This window comes from Dama dama, chromosome 16, assembly GCF_033118175.1.
Source record: "Dama dama isolate Ldn47 chromosome 16, ASM3311817v1, whole genome shotgun sequence".
Taxonomy (NCBI): Eukaryota; Metazoa; Chordata; class Mammalia; order Artiodactyla; family Cervidae; genus Dama; species Dama dama.
Window position 1 is genome coordinate 36,196,262 of NC_083696.1, and position 16,683 is coordinate 36,212,944.

At 42.6% G+C, this 16,683-nt stretch overlaps 1 protein-coding gene across 5 annotated transcripts; it reads left to right on the forward strand.

Moving 5' to 3' along the window:
* The first annotated feature begins 402 nt into the window (after positions 1–402).
* Positions 403–15,968, forward strand: APTX (aprataxin). 5 transcript variants are annotated; one of them, XM_061163834.1, is made up of 8 exons: positions 403–501; positions 6,290–6,426; positions 7,731–7,777; positions 8,020–8,322; positions 8,930–8,989; positions 9,800–10,026; positions 14,679–14,782; positions 15,685–15,968. In XM_061163834.1, the coding sequence occupies exons 2-8, from the start codon at positions 6,294–6,296 to the stop codon at positions 15,837–15,839; spliced, it is 1,029 nt and encodes a 342-aa protein (XP_061019817.1). In that variant the 5' UTR covers positions 403–501; positions 6,290–6,293; the 3' UTR covers positions 15,840–15,968. The 5 variants fall into 5 exon arrangements, with proteins under 5 accessions (XP_061019817.1, XP_061019818.1, XP_061019816.1 ...); XM_061163835.1 differs by lacking the exon at positions 403–501 and adding an exon at positions 527–548; XM_061163833.1 differs by lacking the exon at positions 403–501 and adding an exon at positions 555–1,026.
* Positions 15,969–16,683: the final 715 nt, after the last annotated feature.

The window sequence follows — 16,683 nt, forward strand, 5'->3', positions numbered from 1 at the left end:
CTCCACCTCTGGCCCCTTCAGACCTTTCCCAGAAAAGGAGAAAGCCGATTGTAGCTTCGAAAGGGTGCGGGAAAACAATGCCACAAGCAGGTACTGTCTACAGCGGAAACGGTGGCTTTAAAGGTAGTGAGCTTTTCCTTATGAAGGGAAAATCAAGATGCTGCATAGCTGCCTAGAAGCGGCCACCGAGAGGATAGCTGCCTGAAGTGTCTCCCGATTCAGAGATTAAGAGGTGATTGGGGAGCGGCTCTCGGATAGAGGGGAACTGGGAGAACTCGTCGTTTTTTGGTTAACTGCCAGGAACCAAACTTAGACTGAGGCCCAGTTCGGAACCAAATGGGGCGGGTACTTCCCTATCCGGGCATCTGGCGAGATCCTCAGTCAGTCTTCCGACAGGCACTGGAAACGTCACAAGTTGCTCTCCAGTTTGTCTTGCAACGTCATCCTGCAGCGCCGGAAGTGGAGGAGTAACGTGAGCTTGTCGGCCTCAGCCGTCTGGAGGTAAGGCGGTTGTCGGCCTACCTCGTCTGCCTGCCGTGTTGAGAGCCGTGAGTGTGGGCCTCAGTCGAGTCCGCTGCTACCCCAGAGTAATGTTCCCTGAATAACACTCTCACGGCTCTTTCCCGGCAGCCTAGCAGGCGTTGCTCCACCCTCGGGCTCTAAGGCCCTGGGCTTCCCATTTCCCTCCTGCGGTGTTTCGGCGGCTGGCGGCGCTTTTATTGGTCTTCACTGCACTTCGCGTTGGTTCTCCTGTGCGCCTGACACCTGAACCTAGCTTATTCGGAACACAAGCAGAAGAAAGATTAGAGAGTGGGCACTGTCTGACCCAAGGAGGCTTCGCAGCCTGTCAGCAGGGACTTTGTTTTCTCCAGAAACGCTCCTTGAGAGGAACTTGAGGGCCCTTTACAGCATCCACAGCTGGCCTTGTAGGAAGACCAGAAGAATCAAGCCTTTTCTCGTGCAGACCAGTGTTAGCGGTTCAACAAAGCAAGGCTATAGTTTCCATGTGGAATTAATGTGGTCCAGGTTTGGAGCCTTTTGAGAATTTGAAACATATCGGGAGCCATTAGAACACTGGGGGCAGGACTCCTCTCTTCAGGGAGACAGAATATTTGTGTCCTGTCACCTTCATTGCAGGCAGTGTTGTTGGATGATCTTTTAACATTTCCTTATCATGTTTTCATCCTACCTTTACTATTAACGAGAGTGGTAATAGTGTTGAATGCTGGTTTTTTGCCAGATGCTGAACTTTTTACATCTTAATTTAGCCCTTGTGACAACAGTGTGGTGTAGAGCCATAATTAATATCGTTTTCCAGCTGAAGAAATAAAGACTTAGCTTAAATAACTGGCCTCAAATTATACAGTGAGTAGGGATGGAGGGAAGATTTGAACGCGAGCAGTTGGATTTCAGAGGTCTGGATGTTGTTCACAAATTTACATTGATTGTCTTCAGCTGTTTCTCAAGTGCCCAGTTGTTATCTACTATTTTAGGGAGAAAATTGAGTTTATCCGATGTGCTTTCCCTCAAATTTCTACCCTTGCTTTCTCTTCTTACACTCATCAAGGTTCATACCACCTATCTATACCTTTCTTTCAATATCAGAGGATGAGCTGTCTCCTGATCAAAACAAATTCCTTTACCTTTACTTCTGACCTTTCGTTTATATTTTCCCCATGAAACCGTGCTTTCATTTGTCTTTTCTTCCCTTGTCTATGTCCCAGTCATGTATAAACAAGATCAGGTTACTCAGATCCCTGCTCCTTATCCCCCAACCAGAAAGAAAAAATTCCTGGTGATCCTTCTTCCTTTAGCTCGCATGCAGTAACTCTCTTCTTATCCAGACGTTTTAAAGAGTATTCTAAATTCTGTATCCAACTCCTCACCTCTCATTCCCTTCTGTGGTCTGGCTTTCAGTTCTATTATTCCCCTAAAATTTTATACAGTAGTCACTAGTGACTTATTATCAAACCAAATATACATTCTTTAATCATTACACTTCCCTGGTGGCTCAGATGGTAAAGAATCTGCCTGCAGTGCAGGAGACCAGGGTTCGATCCCTTGGTTGGGAAGATCCACTGGAGAAGGGAATGACAAACCGTTTCAGTATTCTTGTTTGGAGATTCCATGGGCAGAGGAGCCTTGTGGACTACAGCAATCTGCCTGCAGTGCAGGAGACCAGGATTCAATCCGTGGGTTGGGAAGATCCCCCAGAGAAGGGATTGGCAACCCATTTCAGTATTCTTACTTGGAGAATTCCATGGATAGAGGAGGCTGGTGGGTCACAGTAGGGTCACAAAGAGTCGGACAGCACTGAGCGACTAACACTTTCGATCATTACTTTTGCTGCTTTTCAAACATGGTGATACTTTTTACTCCTTTGCTTTTCAAGACAGAACACTAAGCTGATTTATTCAACAAACATTTATTGTGATATACAGATGAACACATCAAAGTGCCTCCTTCCCTTGAAGAGCTTACATTTTAGCTTTTTTTTCTGAGTGCTTCCCTCACCAGTAATTTCTCCTGTGGATAATCTTCCCTCCTTGTCAAAAATGTTGGGTGTTTCCAAGGCTTGTGACTTTGGCCCACTGTTCTTTTTATGCTGTACACACCGCTTGAATGAGCACATCAACTAGCATGGCTTTAACTCCTTCCTGTATGCTCCCCAATTAAAGTGTCAGCTTAGACCTCTGCTGAGTTTCATTCTCACCTCTGGCTACCCTGCTGGACACCTCCGCCTACTAGTCCCACAGACTGTTCAAATATTGTCTTCTCTGCACTTACTCTTAGCACATCTGTCACTGTCTTGTTGATTTTATCCTCTAAGTATTTCTCAAATCAGTTCTTTTTTTGTCTGTATTAATGGCTTACTTTGAACCTTCTTTCACCTGAAATATGATGGCCTTCTAACTGGTTTCCCTGCCTCTAGATCAATTCCCTGCATAACTATTCTTTACACTACCTACCATCCTCCCAATGATCCTTGAAAACAAATCTGAGTCAAAGTCCTGCTTAATAATATTTAAAGATCTGTCCTTTCATTCATCCTATCTTTTCTCTCATTAAGCAAATATTTATTGTTTACTAAATTGCAAAACCCATTCGAGCTTCTAAAGTTTGAACTTCTCAACCCATCACCCAGGGCTCTGCTTCATCTGGACCTGCCTGCATCTCCAGCCTCGTATGGATCTCATACTTTAAAAGGTTGCAGCAGCCGTGAACTGCTTCTTCATGTGTGTGCACTGTCCTATTCCTTTTGACTGGAATCTTCTCTTCGATTCCTTCCTCCACTTCCTGCTCCTCAGCTAATTAGGCTGCCCACTTTGACCTAATTAACCCAGTTCATATATAAGTCTCATTTTAGGCCCATCTCTTATAGGAAATCTTCCTTGACACCTCCTTTCTCCAAGGCTAGGTTGGGTATTCCAGCTTTGTGCTCCCACAAAAACCCTTTTCATAGACCAGTCATTATACCTTTCACCTTTGTTGCAGTTGTCCTGTAACAAATCTCTGTCCTCCACAAGACTTAGCCTCTCGAAGGCAGGTATGATGTATTATAGTATTATACCTGCATCATACAGTACAGTGAGACTTTTGCTGTCATAGAGCTGGCAGTTTATGGGGTTTTACTGGATGGGTTATATTGACAATTCAGAAACAGTCATCTTTCTGTGCTCCCCATATTCTAAAATACTTCATTCCTAGAAGTTGGAACTGTAGGCTGAAATGGACCAAGGTACTGCTTAAGGTTAGTTACATAAGCATTGTGTCATCACTGCTTCAGCCTCTCAAGGAGTAGTAAATGGGAGCATTATAACGTCAGAACCTTTGGGAGACTGAAGCACCTGAGTGTGTGTGTGTGTAGGGCAGGAGGGGGAGTTCCTCTTATCCTGCAAAAATCAGTCATGCTCTCAGCTGCCCATTGGATTCCTTCCTGTCCTTGCTCTTCAGCTGTTCTGTCTCCAGCCTCCTTTTTATTATTCCTGTGAGTCGTCAGTCACCACATGACTTGTTTCCCAATGCTTAATGAAGACGTGCTTCACTACTCATTAATCAGTTTCCATCAAGTGCAAACAGATCCCTTTGAGCACATAGCATTTAAAAGTGGGGCTTGCCTGTAGCACCATCACTTGACGTCCTCGGTCAAGGATTTTAGATTTACAGCTGACTCTTCATGCTCTTGCATGAGCTTCTTCACAGAGGAGCTGCCTCTTAGACCTAACACTGGCCCACATTACATTAACAGCCTCCTGACTGATAGCTGACTCTAGATTTCTCCACTCCAGCCTGCCTACACACAGCGTCATTTCACTCGCTGTGCAACCCAGACCCTGGCAGTGGTCTCCTGTGGATTGTTAAATTTCATGGCCTATTACTGTTCTTTCAACACCTTTGCCTTGTTTTGGTGACTCTCTGGGGCAGTTCCTCTGGGTCAGCCAACCAAGATCTGCTGCTCACCCCTCACCCATGGCTTGTCACTATTGAAATCTGTACGGTCACAGATTTTGAAATGGAAAATGTCCATTTCAATGTCCAAGTGCTTTTTGAAATGGAATGTCCACTCCCACTCCTTTTCTTCCTTATCAGTCCCCTTGGCTCTTGGCCTTTTCTCCTGCACAGTTTCCGAAGCCTGCCCTGATTACTGCATGTCCTCAGCACTCATTTGCTCACTCTGACTCGCGTTATCCTATCTTTGTAAATGGTAATGAAACTCTGATGTTTAAAAATATGGTTTCTTTTCCCTTCCCTTTGGATACAAAGCTTGTGGAGAGGGGCTGATTAAGTGCTGCCTTGCCTGCAAGAGGCATTTCTCAGAGAGAGGACATTAGAGGCTTGAGCATTGATAAGCTTCTGGAACTGAGGGAAGCGTCCCAAATATCTAGTCTTCTCCCTCTCAGTTCCATGCTCTGCCTCCCTAGGTGATCTCATCCTCTTACCCTAAATTCTATGACGTATTGATGCCTGTCAAATATATACATTCAATTAAAGACAAATATTTCTGTTTTGTGTCAGGGCTGGTCATAACTCTTAGAGCTTTAACAACCTTTGCCTTTATAAGCCTCTGATTCTCTCTCTTCCTTGAAACACTTTCAGGTTTACTTGAAACTGTGTTTCCCGAATTGCAATTCCTAAGACTCCAAATAAAACACTTTGTAGTCTCAAAAAAAAAAAATTATTCCCCCCCATCCCATCCCCTCTTTGAGCTTTATACTGTATATCCCAGTGTGACTCTAGCATCTTCCATAGATAACTTAATCTAACTGTGTTTCAATCTGAAATCATCCTTTCTTCACTTATCTTTTATCCCCAAATTATGTTTTCTGTGTATTCTTCATTTTGGTTAATGAGTATTTCCAAATTAAGCATTTGGTTGCTGTCTCCCTTGTTATTCCCGAAGTGCAGTCAGGAGTAAGTCACCCTCACAGTTTTTCCTGGCTTTTTCCTCTTCATCCTCTTTGTTCAGGCCTCTTCCCTCTCCCACATTTCTTCTCTTTCTCTTCTACTGATAACTCTATGTCATCATGAAAGTTGTTTTACAAAAGTACCAGCACCTGTGTAGTGTCAGTGCAGGTTGTGTATCGAATAAAGGTGCTATAATCACACTTTAGAAATAGTAGGTTTGTATATTTATTATGACAATCTTCTGGCAGATGGCAGTACAATGTATTGTTCCAACATCTGTATGTTATGACAAGGACTAGAAACCTTGATGCCTGTGGAGAACATCCTCTGTTCTTATGTCCTCAGTTCTCTGTCAGGCAAGCTTGTCCTTTAAAACCAAGTGTAAATATACCTTCCTCATGAAGCCTTTTTTTTGACACTCCCTACAGGAGTCAGTCATTCCTTTCCCAGGGCTAAGGCCATATGGCTACTCCCTTATAGTAGGCATTGCATTATGTTGTAATAATTGGTATATGAATCTGCCCTGTTGTACTCTAGGCCCCTGAAGGATAGGGACGGTGTTTCATCATTCTTTGATCCTCAGCAGGTAGCTTAATGTCCAGCATGTACAGTATATCAAAAAACATAACAAATATTTGATTGCATAACATGATTCAGGCACAGAAGTAAATATGTTACCCACTTTATCTTCTTTAATCCTCACGACTCCTGCATGAATCCTGTTATTATCACATTTTATAGGTGAGGAAATTCAGACTAGGGAGGTGAAGCCACTTGCCTTGAGAATGAGCAGCCGGGAAATGGCATGTGTGCTGGTGCTGGGTGTGGCCCGGGAGGACAAGTTCTAGTTTTTCCAGGGCTTCTCTTGTGTTTTGTCACTCAGAGTAATGACGCGGGTGTGCTGGCTGGTGAGACAGGACAACCGGCTCCAGCGAATCAAACTCCCACATTTGGAAGCAGTCATGGTTGGGCGCAGCCCAGAGACCAAGATCACTGACAAGAAGTGTTCTCGACAGCAAGGTAATTGGCCCCAGGATTGTGGAGATTACTGTGTTTGGTTCCTTCAGATAGTGATCATCAAAGATGCACTTTCCCTGAATGCTACTGATGAAAACCTTTTCTGTGCCAAATCAAAACTCAGCAACTGAGCTCTTTTGGCTGATGACAGGGCTCTGTGCACTCCTGATTCCACCCTCTGAAAGTGGGTTCATATTCAGTGTTGGGAGCAGGCAGGTTCCATCCTGTACTATGGGGTGGTGGAGCTGAGTCCTTGCTCCACTTTGCCCAGGGAGGTTCCTCATTGGGCAGGGAGACAGCTGAATTCTGGGATTTCCAGGTTGAAACCATGTCTGAGAAGTGATGGTTTCATCCTTTACACTTTGCTATACACAGAGGGAGCTGTCTTTAAAAGATGATGGCACCTGGCTCTTGGACTGTCTTTTCTGGAATTTAATGAAATGAAAGTCCTTAGGAAGAATTTTTACCGTGTGCCTCATTTTTTTTTTTTTAACCTGTAAACTCTCAGACGTGCTCACTGCTCTCAGGCCTCCCCTGCAGTGCATTCCCCGTGGCGGGGATTCTTGAGACTTGGAGTCTGCAGCAGTGATTCTAGCTTTCCCCACATGTTAATATAAATGGGCAAAAGATACTGCTTCTTGCTCTCTGTCCCCGTTGTCATGACAGCAGCTGTAAGGGTGTGTATGTCAGCCCATCCGCTGCCTGTCCTCCCTGGAGAGAAGCTAGGATGTCTCTCCTTTGCTCCCTGTCTCTTGCCAGAATTTTTTTGTTCACATATCTGAACCCAAATGTTTCGTGTTAACTTCTTCCCACACATGCTCAGACTGTTCTGTCCCAGCAGTCCTCTGCACTCCTCCTACCCAAGGCCAGCTGAACTTCAGTTTCCCAGGAATGTATCTTTTACCTCTTTCTCTGTTGAAGGGTTCCGATCGTGTCATGTAATAGAAGTCTGATTTGATCCTGAGCTATAAGAGCTTGTGAGGGAATTGGGTTCCATTCCCTGATTTCAGAGCCTATAATCCCGAGTGGGTCAGGGGCTCTGAATTAGGGAGACTTGTGAAGATTCAGTGACTCTGCCTTATAGAGATACTAGCAGTGCTTGAGGGAGCATGCACACTGTTGGGTACTGTATGGAAGAACCTGGAGCCCTAGTCCCCTGAATAATGAATGATTTTGCTCATGGGTCTTTGAGGAAACCCTTGTCACATTGCTTCCTAGAGGGAGGCTTCATTGTCTTGGTGGGATAATAGGAACAAGTTGCTGGTTCTTCATGGCATTTGGGTTTACCTTTTTTCAATCTCTTTCAGTACAGTTGAAAGCAGAGTGTAACAAAGGCTATGTCAAGGTAAAGCAGGTATGTCTGTTTGTATCTTGGATTTCCATGTTCTACTTGATGATTGTCTTACACTGTTGACTTTAGAGTGTCTGTGCCAGCCATTAAAGGCTCCTTGGTCATGTGTGGAAGTGACAGAATAACAGAAGTGAATATTAAGCATAGTACTGGGCATGTAGTAAGTGGTGAACATAGGAGTAGCTGTATTACTAATGATGTTTTATTACTACTGCTATTATAATCATTTTCTGATTACTCCATAGGTAGGGGTCAATCCCACCAGCATTGACTCAGCCATAATTGGGAAGGACCAGGAGGTGAAGCTGCAGCCTGGCCAGGTCCTCTACCTGGTGAATGAACTTTATCCGTATATTATAGAGTTTGAGGAAGAGACAAAGAGCCCTGGCCTGGAGACTCACAGGAAGAGAAGGAGGTCAGGCAGTAGCGATCCTGCAGAAAGGCCTGCTGCCCCGGAAGCTGAGCCCCGCCCAGGACTGGAACCTGGGAGCAGCCCTCGCCAGTGCTGTATGCCTCCAAAGAAGGAGAAGGATGCCTCCACCAGAAAGGTGAGGGAAGAATGCTGGGCAGGTGGCATGGAGAGCAAATAAAATGTAATATTGCTTGTTTTGTACGCAGTCAAGCCCAGACATGCGTGAGGGATTATTATGATGAGAGAGTCACTTGTTTATGTCACCAGTCACTGGGATGAATATCCCTTTGTGTACTTTTCTCTTGAATTCCTTAGGTAAGCCACTTGAAGGTAGGGTGATAATGGCAGTGTGCTTCACACTGAGCTACTAAAATAGGTCAGTCATCTGTCTCTCTGTACAAGGTTAACATTGCAACACTCTTCATAGATCCCGTGATTCACATCCTGATGTCAAAGTGGAAACTTAGGTTGTAGATGAAGTGGGAGAGGGGGAAGAAGATGCAATTCACACTCTGGTGTGTCCAGCCTCTTGTCTAGACATGCAGCTCTGAATATGGGAAGAGAATGGGAATAGCTTATGGTTTATAAAGGAAAAGATTGAGGTAAAGGGATTAATTTAATTCTTAAAGACTGACCTTACTTCCAAGTTTGGTTGATCTTTGCTGACATCCAGTGTTAACTAATGCCAAATTTAACCATCTTGTTTGCAATTTACACTGTCTTTTTTTGTTTGTTTGTTTTAGGAATCCTTGGGCCACTGGAGTCAAGGCTTGAAGATTTCTATGGAGGACCCTAAAATGCAGGTCAGAATAAAATTTTGGCATCAAAATACTTTTCACATTGTAAATGATCACTCCACAGAGGTCATAGCTACAAATGAAATCAAAGGAGATCAGTCCTTCTGAATGAGATTTGTTTTACTAGGCTATTTTGTGAGATCAAGTGGTTTTTCTCATTGTCAGTAAGTTACAACTGGAATTCTTTAGAGAGAAAGCTAAGTTTTTCAAATGAGTGTCTTCTCTGCATTGTTCTTCCTAAACTTCTGGGTACTATTATGGGACGTTATGTTAAACTTAGTGTGGTCCCTTTCAACAGAGTGTCAGTTACTGTATGGTGACTATAGTTATGGCTGCCCTGGGATGAATAGACATCATCCTAGGAGGGGTCTGAGTTCTTAAGTTACAGCCTGGGATGACAGGGGGCAAGATCTGATAGGGCTTCTTGGAACATGTGTGTGAGTAGTGTGGTCTGCTGGGCTAGAGTGGAGGAGAGTGATTTGAATTGAGACCTGCAGGGGCTTTGCATCAATTCCACAGGAACTGTTCAGCAGTGTGCCTCTTTGCTGGGCTCTGTGCGTTATAGTGACCGAAAACACGGACAGGAGTCAACTAGGCCCGTGTTGGCGTTCTAGACGTCCCACGTGGTGACTGTGTGACCTGGCGCATGACTCAGCTCATCTGAGTCTCTGTGCTCTCATCTGTCAAAATGGGGGTCCTAAGACCCTCTTCACAGGATTGTGGCAGGAATTAAGTACGTTAGTGAACCTGACAGTACCTAGCATGCACAAGATGTCCTGGTGATGTCTGTTTCCTTCTCTTGTGCCCCTCTGCTAGGTTTACAAAGATGAACAGGTGGTGGTGATAAAGGATAAATACCCCAAGGCTCGCTACCACTGGCTGGTCTTACCTTGGGCCTCCATTCCCAGTCTCAAGGCTGTGACCAGAGAACATCTTGAGCTCCTCAGACACATGCACACTGTCGGGGAAAAAGTGATTGCTGACTTTGCTGGGTCCAGCAAACTCCGCTTCCGTTTGGGCTACCACGCCATTCCCAGCATGAGGTAAACCTTGTGGGGAGTGCCGGTGTGTTCTGGTTCCATCTCGGCGGACAGATGAATTCAGCCTGGGTCTGCTGAGTGTGCTGGTCACCCCGAGGTTCAGGGGATTGGGTGGGGTGTTTCCAAGGCAGGTGGGCTGAAACTTGCATGCTTTTGCCTGACTTGCTTGTAAGCCTTGAGTTCCTACTTCTGCTTATTATTTGATAACATACAGTTCTTTGTTCTTCTCAAATGTAAACTCTGAGAGCCTAACTTACAAACCACATGAAGCAGCTTTATTACAACTTCAGGTGAAGAACTGTCACCTGAAGGTAATAAAGTGACTTTTACCAGATTTTTCAGACGTATCAATAACCTCTAAATGATTAGGGACCATTGCTTTGAAGGGGACAAATGTCACTGACTTCTTTTATGACAGCTTAGATCTCAGATTTAAGATAAAATGAGAAAAAAGTGTAGAGACTGTTATCTTTTGGCTCATACCTGGAAGGATTCAGAAAGGAATGATTGATTTTCAAAGAATGCAAGCAGGGCAGATCTCCAATTCTTTTGAGTTAAGCAACAAGTGGACTAATGGAATTTCTGAGTTTTTGTTTTGGGGTGTTTTTCTTGGGGGGAGCGGTGTAAAATATACATAATATAAAATTTATTTTAACAATTCAGTTGCATTAAGTACGTTCACATTGTTGTGCAACCATCCCCACCATCTATTTCTAGAACTTTTTTTCATCTTCCTCATCTACCCCTCATCTCCCCCCAGCCCCTGGCAACCACCATCCTACTTTCTGTTTCCATGAACTTGACTACCCTTCACTTTCACTTCAGGTACCTCATGTAAATGGAATTATATAGTATCTGTTGTTTTGTGGCTGGCTTTTTTCACTTTAGGGTAGTGTCATCAGGGTTCATCCATACTGTAACATGTGTCAATTTCTTTTGTTTTATTTAATCACCCAACATTCTTTACATTTTATTAGGTGGATAATTGTGACTTAGGTTACTGGCCACTTTAACACATGAAATTTTTGTGCTATGTTTTTTCCCCATCCATACTCTTTGTTTTAAATCAAGGCATAACTTACATCCAATAAAATGCACAGTAAGATCTGTAGTTTAATCAGTCTTGACAAATGTATATGCCATGTAACTATGACTGTGATCAAGATAAAGAACACAGAACTTTTTTATCATCTCCCAGGAAGTTCTTTTGTGCTCCTTTTTCTTTAATCCTCCCCTTAACCTCCAAGTGCTGTTCTCATTTTTTTCAGCATAGATTAGTTTTGTCTGTTCCAGAACATCATATAAATGAAATCATACAATGTCTACTCTTTTTCTGTCTGGCTTTTTTGGGTCAGTGTAATAGATTTTGAGATCATCCATGTTGCATGTATCATGGATATACTTCATTTTTTTGTTCTTGTGTAAATACCTAGAAGTGGAATTGCTAGGTCCCAGGGTGGAAATATGTTGTATCTCATTTAAAAAATATTTTTAAATATTGTTAAAACCTTATTCACAACTGTAGGGCAGAAAGTCACGCATGATCCTATTCCCCTAATGCTGCGTACCTCATGATGACAGCCCTTGACCACAGAACCCTTTTCACATAGCAGTCGTGGTTCGTATAATGGATGCTAAGGAGATTGCTAAAGGCAAGAGCTGCGACTGGTGTGAGTGGGAAGCAAAATGAGCAGTAAGTTGTCAGACACATATCCTTTTATGATCACTCTTCAGAAGTTTTAATAAATTAAACCTAGGAAGGAAAAAGTAACAAAGTAAATATTTTTTCTATTGTAAAAGTAATATATTTTCAATTTAGAAAATATAAATAAAATATGAAGCAGAACAAAGATCTTCCATAATATCACCGCTAATTAAACTCTAGACCTTATTCAAATTTCAGCCATTATTCTTTCCATTTTTTTTCTGCTCCAGGATCCCACATTGCATTTATTTGTTGTCTCCCTGATCTGTGACAGTGCCTCCTCCTGTTCTGGTTTTCACGACCTTGACACTTTTGATGAGGACTGGCTAGTTGTTTTATGGGATGGTTCTCAATTAGAGTTTGTTTGATGTTTTTCCATGATTAGATTGAGGGTTTTTTTTTTTTTTTTTTGGCAAAATACCCCAGAAATGATACTGTGTCTTAGTGCATCATATCAAGGAGTGCATGATGTCGATCGAGACAGTTGTTGCTCCTGATGTTCACCTTGATCACTTTATTAAGGTGGTGTCTGCCAGGTTTTTCTACTCAAAGTTGCTATTTTTCCCTTACAATTGATCAGTATCTTGGGGGGAGATGTTCTAAGATTATTCTTCTAAATTTTTTTCTCCTCAGACTTTTGCCCAGTGATTTTAGCATCTACTGGTGGATCTTGCCTACATCAGTTATTGTTGTAGTGTTTACTCCATGGTAATTTTATGTTTCCCTCATTCCTTCTAATTTATTAATCGGAATTTTTCTGTGTGGGAGAGTTGTCCTTTCTCCCCCATTACATATTTATTCAATACATGTATGGACTCATGGGTATTTATTTTATTATATAGGTTTTAATTTAATCTGTCTCTAGTTTCTTGCTCATATTGTTCCAGCCTTGGTCATTGGAAATTCCTTTAGGTTGGTTCCTGTATCACTTTGACATGCCCCAAACGTTTTTTGAGCACACCTTTTTTTTCTGTCCCCTTACTTTTTGTAACAAGGTATTCTAGGCTTATCTTATATTTTTCCTGTTCTTGCTCTGGAATGAACCACTTCTCCAAAGAGCCATAGTTCCTTTTATTGAAGAATGACGTAAAACAAAACTCGATCATGAAGTTTCTATAGAGAGAAATGGTTGGTTCCAGAGTGTCTTTGCTTCTAGGTTCTCTGAGCAGATGGAACTAGGAAATACACGCATGAATTCAACCCACACGGATACATACACCTCTCTACTTATTTCTCTGTTTACCCACCTGTGCATGTGTATGAAAAATGTAAGTTCATGCTGATACTTCTGATACAGTCCTGTTCCACAGGTTCATTGTTGTCTTCTCCTTTCCTTTTTTGTGATTTCTTTCTCCAGTAGTGAGAAGTTTGGCTCTCATTAGCTACAGTTAATTCACTTATGTATTCATTCCCAGTATAAACATAAAATAGTTGCAGAATTGCTTATCCACACTCATGTGAGAAAGACATTTAATCACTAGAGTACAGTATTTGTATAGCGTTCTTTTTATCTTTACAGAATCAAGTCAAAATACTGTTTTCCAAACTTAATTAGGTTAGTTATTTTCTTTCTGACCTCCTTCAGTGTGGTTCCCCAGGTTTATTTGTTACTGCTTGTACCATTTTAAATTCCCACAAGGTACTGTTTGGTTTTGATGATTTATTGGGGGAATGTGAAATATTATTGATTCTGAGTCAAAGCTTTACAAAAAGTCATCCTTCTTGGTTTAACAAGTCCTAAAGAGAACTGTTGGTTTTCTACCTCAAACCTGTTTTTCCCTTAAGCTTCTTCATCCCAGCAAGTGGCACCTCCCCAAACCCACATGTAATCCATTAATTGTTCCTGTTGGTTCTGTTCCAGAATATATTTAAAACTGGATTGCTTCTTGTCATCTCCACCTTTATAGCTCCTGTCTGAAACATGATTATTTTTGGTTTGGACTGCTGTGGCAGCCTCCTAACTTCTCTCTATATCCATCCTTACCCTTCCTATAGTCCTTTCTCTACACAGTAGCCAGAGTAATCTTTTAAAGTATCAAGCAGATAATAGCATATGTGTGTGGGCCAAGTCACTTCCGTTGTGTCGACTCTATGCAACCTCATGGACTGTACCCGCCAGGCTCCTCTGTCTATGGGATTCTCCAGGCAAGAATACTGGAGTGGGTTGCCATGTCCTCCTCCAGGGGATCTTTCTGACCCAGGGGTCCAACCCACATCTCTTATGTCTCCTGCCACTGGCAGGCGGGTTCTTTACTACTAGCACCACCTAGGAAGCCCAGATAATACCATTCCCCTGCTTAAAATCCTTCAGTGGTTCCCCAGTGTAATCAGAATAAAATTCAAACCCTCTGCTAACCTATAGGACCCTTTATGATCCAGTTCCTCCCTAGTGCCTGCTCCTTGTTTCCAGCCATTCCGGCCGTTATTTTTCTTTCTGCCACTCAGTTGCACCAAGCTCCTTTTCCTACCAGGGCCTTCACACGTGGTCAGTCCACTTCCTGAAACTCTTTCAGATCTTTGCTTTCTCAGTTCAAATCTCTGCCTGGGAGAGGTTTTCCATGAACATCCTTGCTACTTGAAGAGACGGCTTCTACCCCCTAGGCACTCTCCGTCCCATCTCCCTGTTTTGTTTTTTTTAAGCATTGTTGCAGTAACATTTTGAATTTTCCTTGTTTATTTGTTGACTTATTAATTATTTATCTCCCTTCATTACAGCATAATTTCTCTAAGGACATAGGCCTTTCCCATTTTGTTCACTGCTAAATTCCCAGTGCTAGAACAATTTTTGGCCCTGGTAGGTACTTCATGAGCAGTAAATATTCTTAAGTGAATAGATGAATGAATGGAGTTAAGTGGAAACACTGTCAATATTTTGCATACTCATACTTTTACTTTTTGGCATTTTGATTAAGCTAGCTTTAATGGTAAATCTTTGTTTCCTCTCATCTAGCCATGTACACCTCCATGTGATCAGCCAGGATTTTGATTCTCCTTGCCTTAAAAACAAAAAACACTGGAATTCTTTCAATACCGAATACTTCCTTGAATCACAAGGTAAACAGTGTTGTTTGTTTATTTATTTTTTTTATCAGTGTTGTTTAATTTTTACATTTGTTTTAGTTTCTCAGCTGTTCTTATAATTGATTCAGTTGTTTCCCTAAATAATAACTTGGCTTCGAAAACTCACATACAACTTTGTGTTGCCTATACAGAGAACCCCATTAACAGAAATTTGATTATTTGGATTTTAGTAGGATTGCCACTTTGCTGTGAGCAGCCTTCTTGGGGGATGTAGAATGCTGTTATGTCGGAGTCAGAAAAAATTCAGTGGGGGGCTTAAAAGGTTGTCCAGAGAATTATTGGAGTTCATGGATCTGAAAGCTCTGAACAGTTTTTTCTTTCTTTTGCCAGCAGCTGGGAGGAGCTTGGTGGCTGCCTTCTGTCAAGAGTGGCTATTTAACAGGGGAAGCCTGTCTATATGTAGAAAGGAAGAATTTTCCATTGTGTATACTGTGGAACTTAAGTATGCTGGAATGTTAATTATGACCATGGGCTAACTAGGGGTAAAGCCCTGTGATAATAAGCCTTTGACATAGTAACATGGATTGCTTAGACTGTATCCTAAAGGAATGTTAATTATCTCAGAAATAGGTTGCTCAGGGAACTCCCTGGTGGTCTAGTGATTAGAACTCCATGCTTTCATTGCTGAGGGCCCGGGTTCAGTCCCTGGTTGGGGAACTAAGATCTCACAAGCTGTGTGGTGCTGCCAAAAAGTCAAACAAACAAAACCCATTGTTCAGATTTAGAATCTGACCAAGCATAGTTTCCCAACAGTGAGTGTAACCCTCAGTTTACTTGATTTAAGGATACTTGGCATATTTGGAATCAGGTTTTCCTTTTTTTTTTGTATCTTGGCTTTCCAGAGTAGCTGGACTCTGAACATTTTTCCCTTGCAGCTGTGGTTGAGATGGTGCAAGAGGCTGGCAGAGTGACCATCCGAGATGGGATGCCCGACCTCCTGAAGCTGCCCCTCCGTTGTCACGAGTGCCGGCAGCTGCTGCCTTCCATCCCTCAGCTGAAGGAGCACCTCAGGAAGCACTGGTCCAAGTGATTCTGCGGAGCCTGACCATCTGTAGCACGTGTGCCTGATTGTTGAGAGCAGATTCCTGGCACCTGTTCTGGATTGCATGTGAACTTTCATTTCTTGAATTAAAACATGCATTTTTTCTTTTTTTACAAAGCTTGTTGTATTTCTGAGTGCACAATATGGCGTGACCTGAAATAGTTATGGAATTAGGAATTTGGGTTTGTCGTGGATGTGTTCTCTGGTGAGGGTGGCAGGGATAGGCCTGGCCCACCATCTCCAGGAGTCACGTCAGGTCTGACTAATGGGGAACAAAGCCTTGTTCAAACTGACCAAACACAGAATATGGAAGCAGAGAGCTGCTTATAAAGTCCTGTTCTTTACATTTATTCTCTCCTCAGAGGTAGGCGGTGCCGTTTTATCAGAGCAGACATAATGATTTCTTGTTTGCCCCGAAGGCACTGATTGTTCTCAGATCCTAATCTGGTCTATAATATCTCTCTCTTTCCCTCTTCCATAGGGGACATTTTGTTTCTTCTGTCCCCTTCTTTCCTTTCCATCATTCAAATGCTGCTTTCTCAGGAAGCCTGTCTCATCAGTTCTCCTTCACTCTGAGCAAACAGGCTGGTGACAAGGTATAGGGATGGAATTTTCTTCTAATATCAGGAGCACTTGGATGGTAAGGAGATACTCAGCAATATATTTGTTCCATTTCAGTGGTCAAGTCTTCTTGGTTGGCCTGCTTGGATCTGTTGTCTGATTAGGTAATTGAAAACTATCAGGAGTTCAGCTAGTAGTCACAGAGTCGGTTCTGATGCACAAAAAGTAGTTGTTGAATGAAAAAGTTGCGTAGAACCTCGTGGTTTCACTT

Bases quoted from the DNA above. Each gene is read 5' to 3' on its own strand.
- APTX (XM_061163833.1), top strand. The intron at 8,323-8,929 runs GTGAGGGAAGAA...TGTTTGTTTTAG, and splicing joins AGGATGCCTCCACCAGAAAG to GAATCCTTGGGCCACTGGAG. The intron at 10,027-14,678 runs GTAAACCTTGTG...CCTCTCATCTAG, and splicing joins CACGCCATTCCCAGCATGAG to CCATGTACACCTCCATGTGA.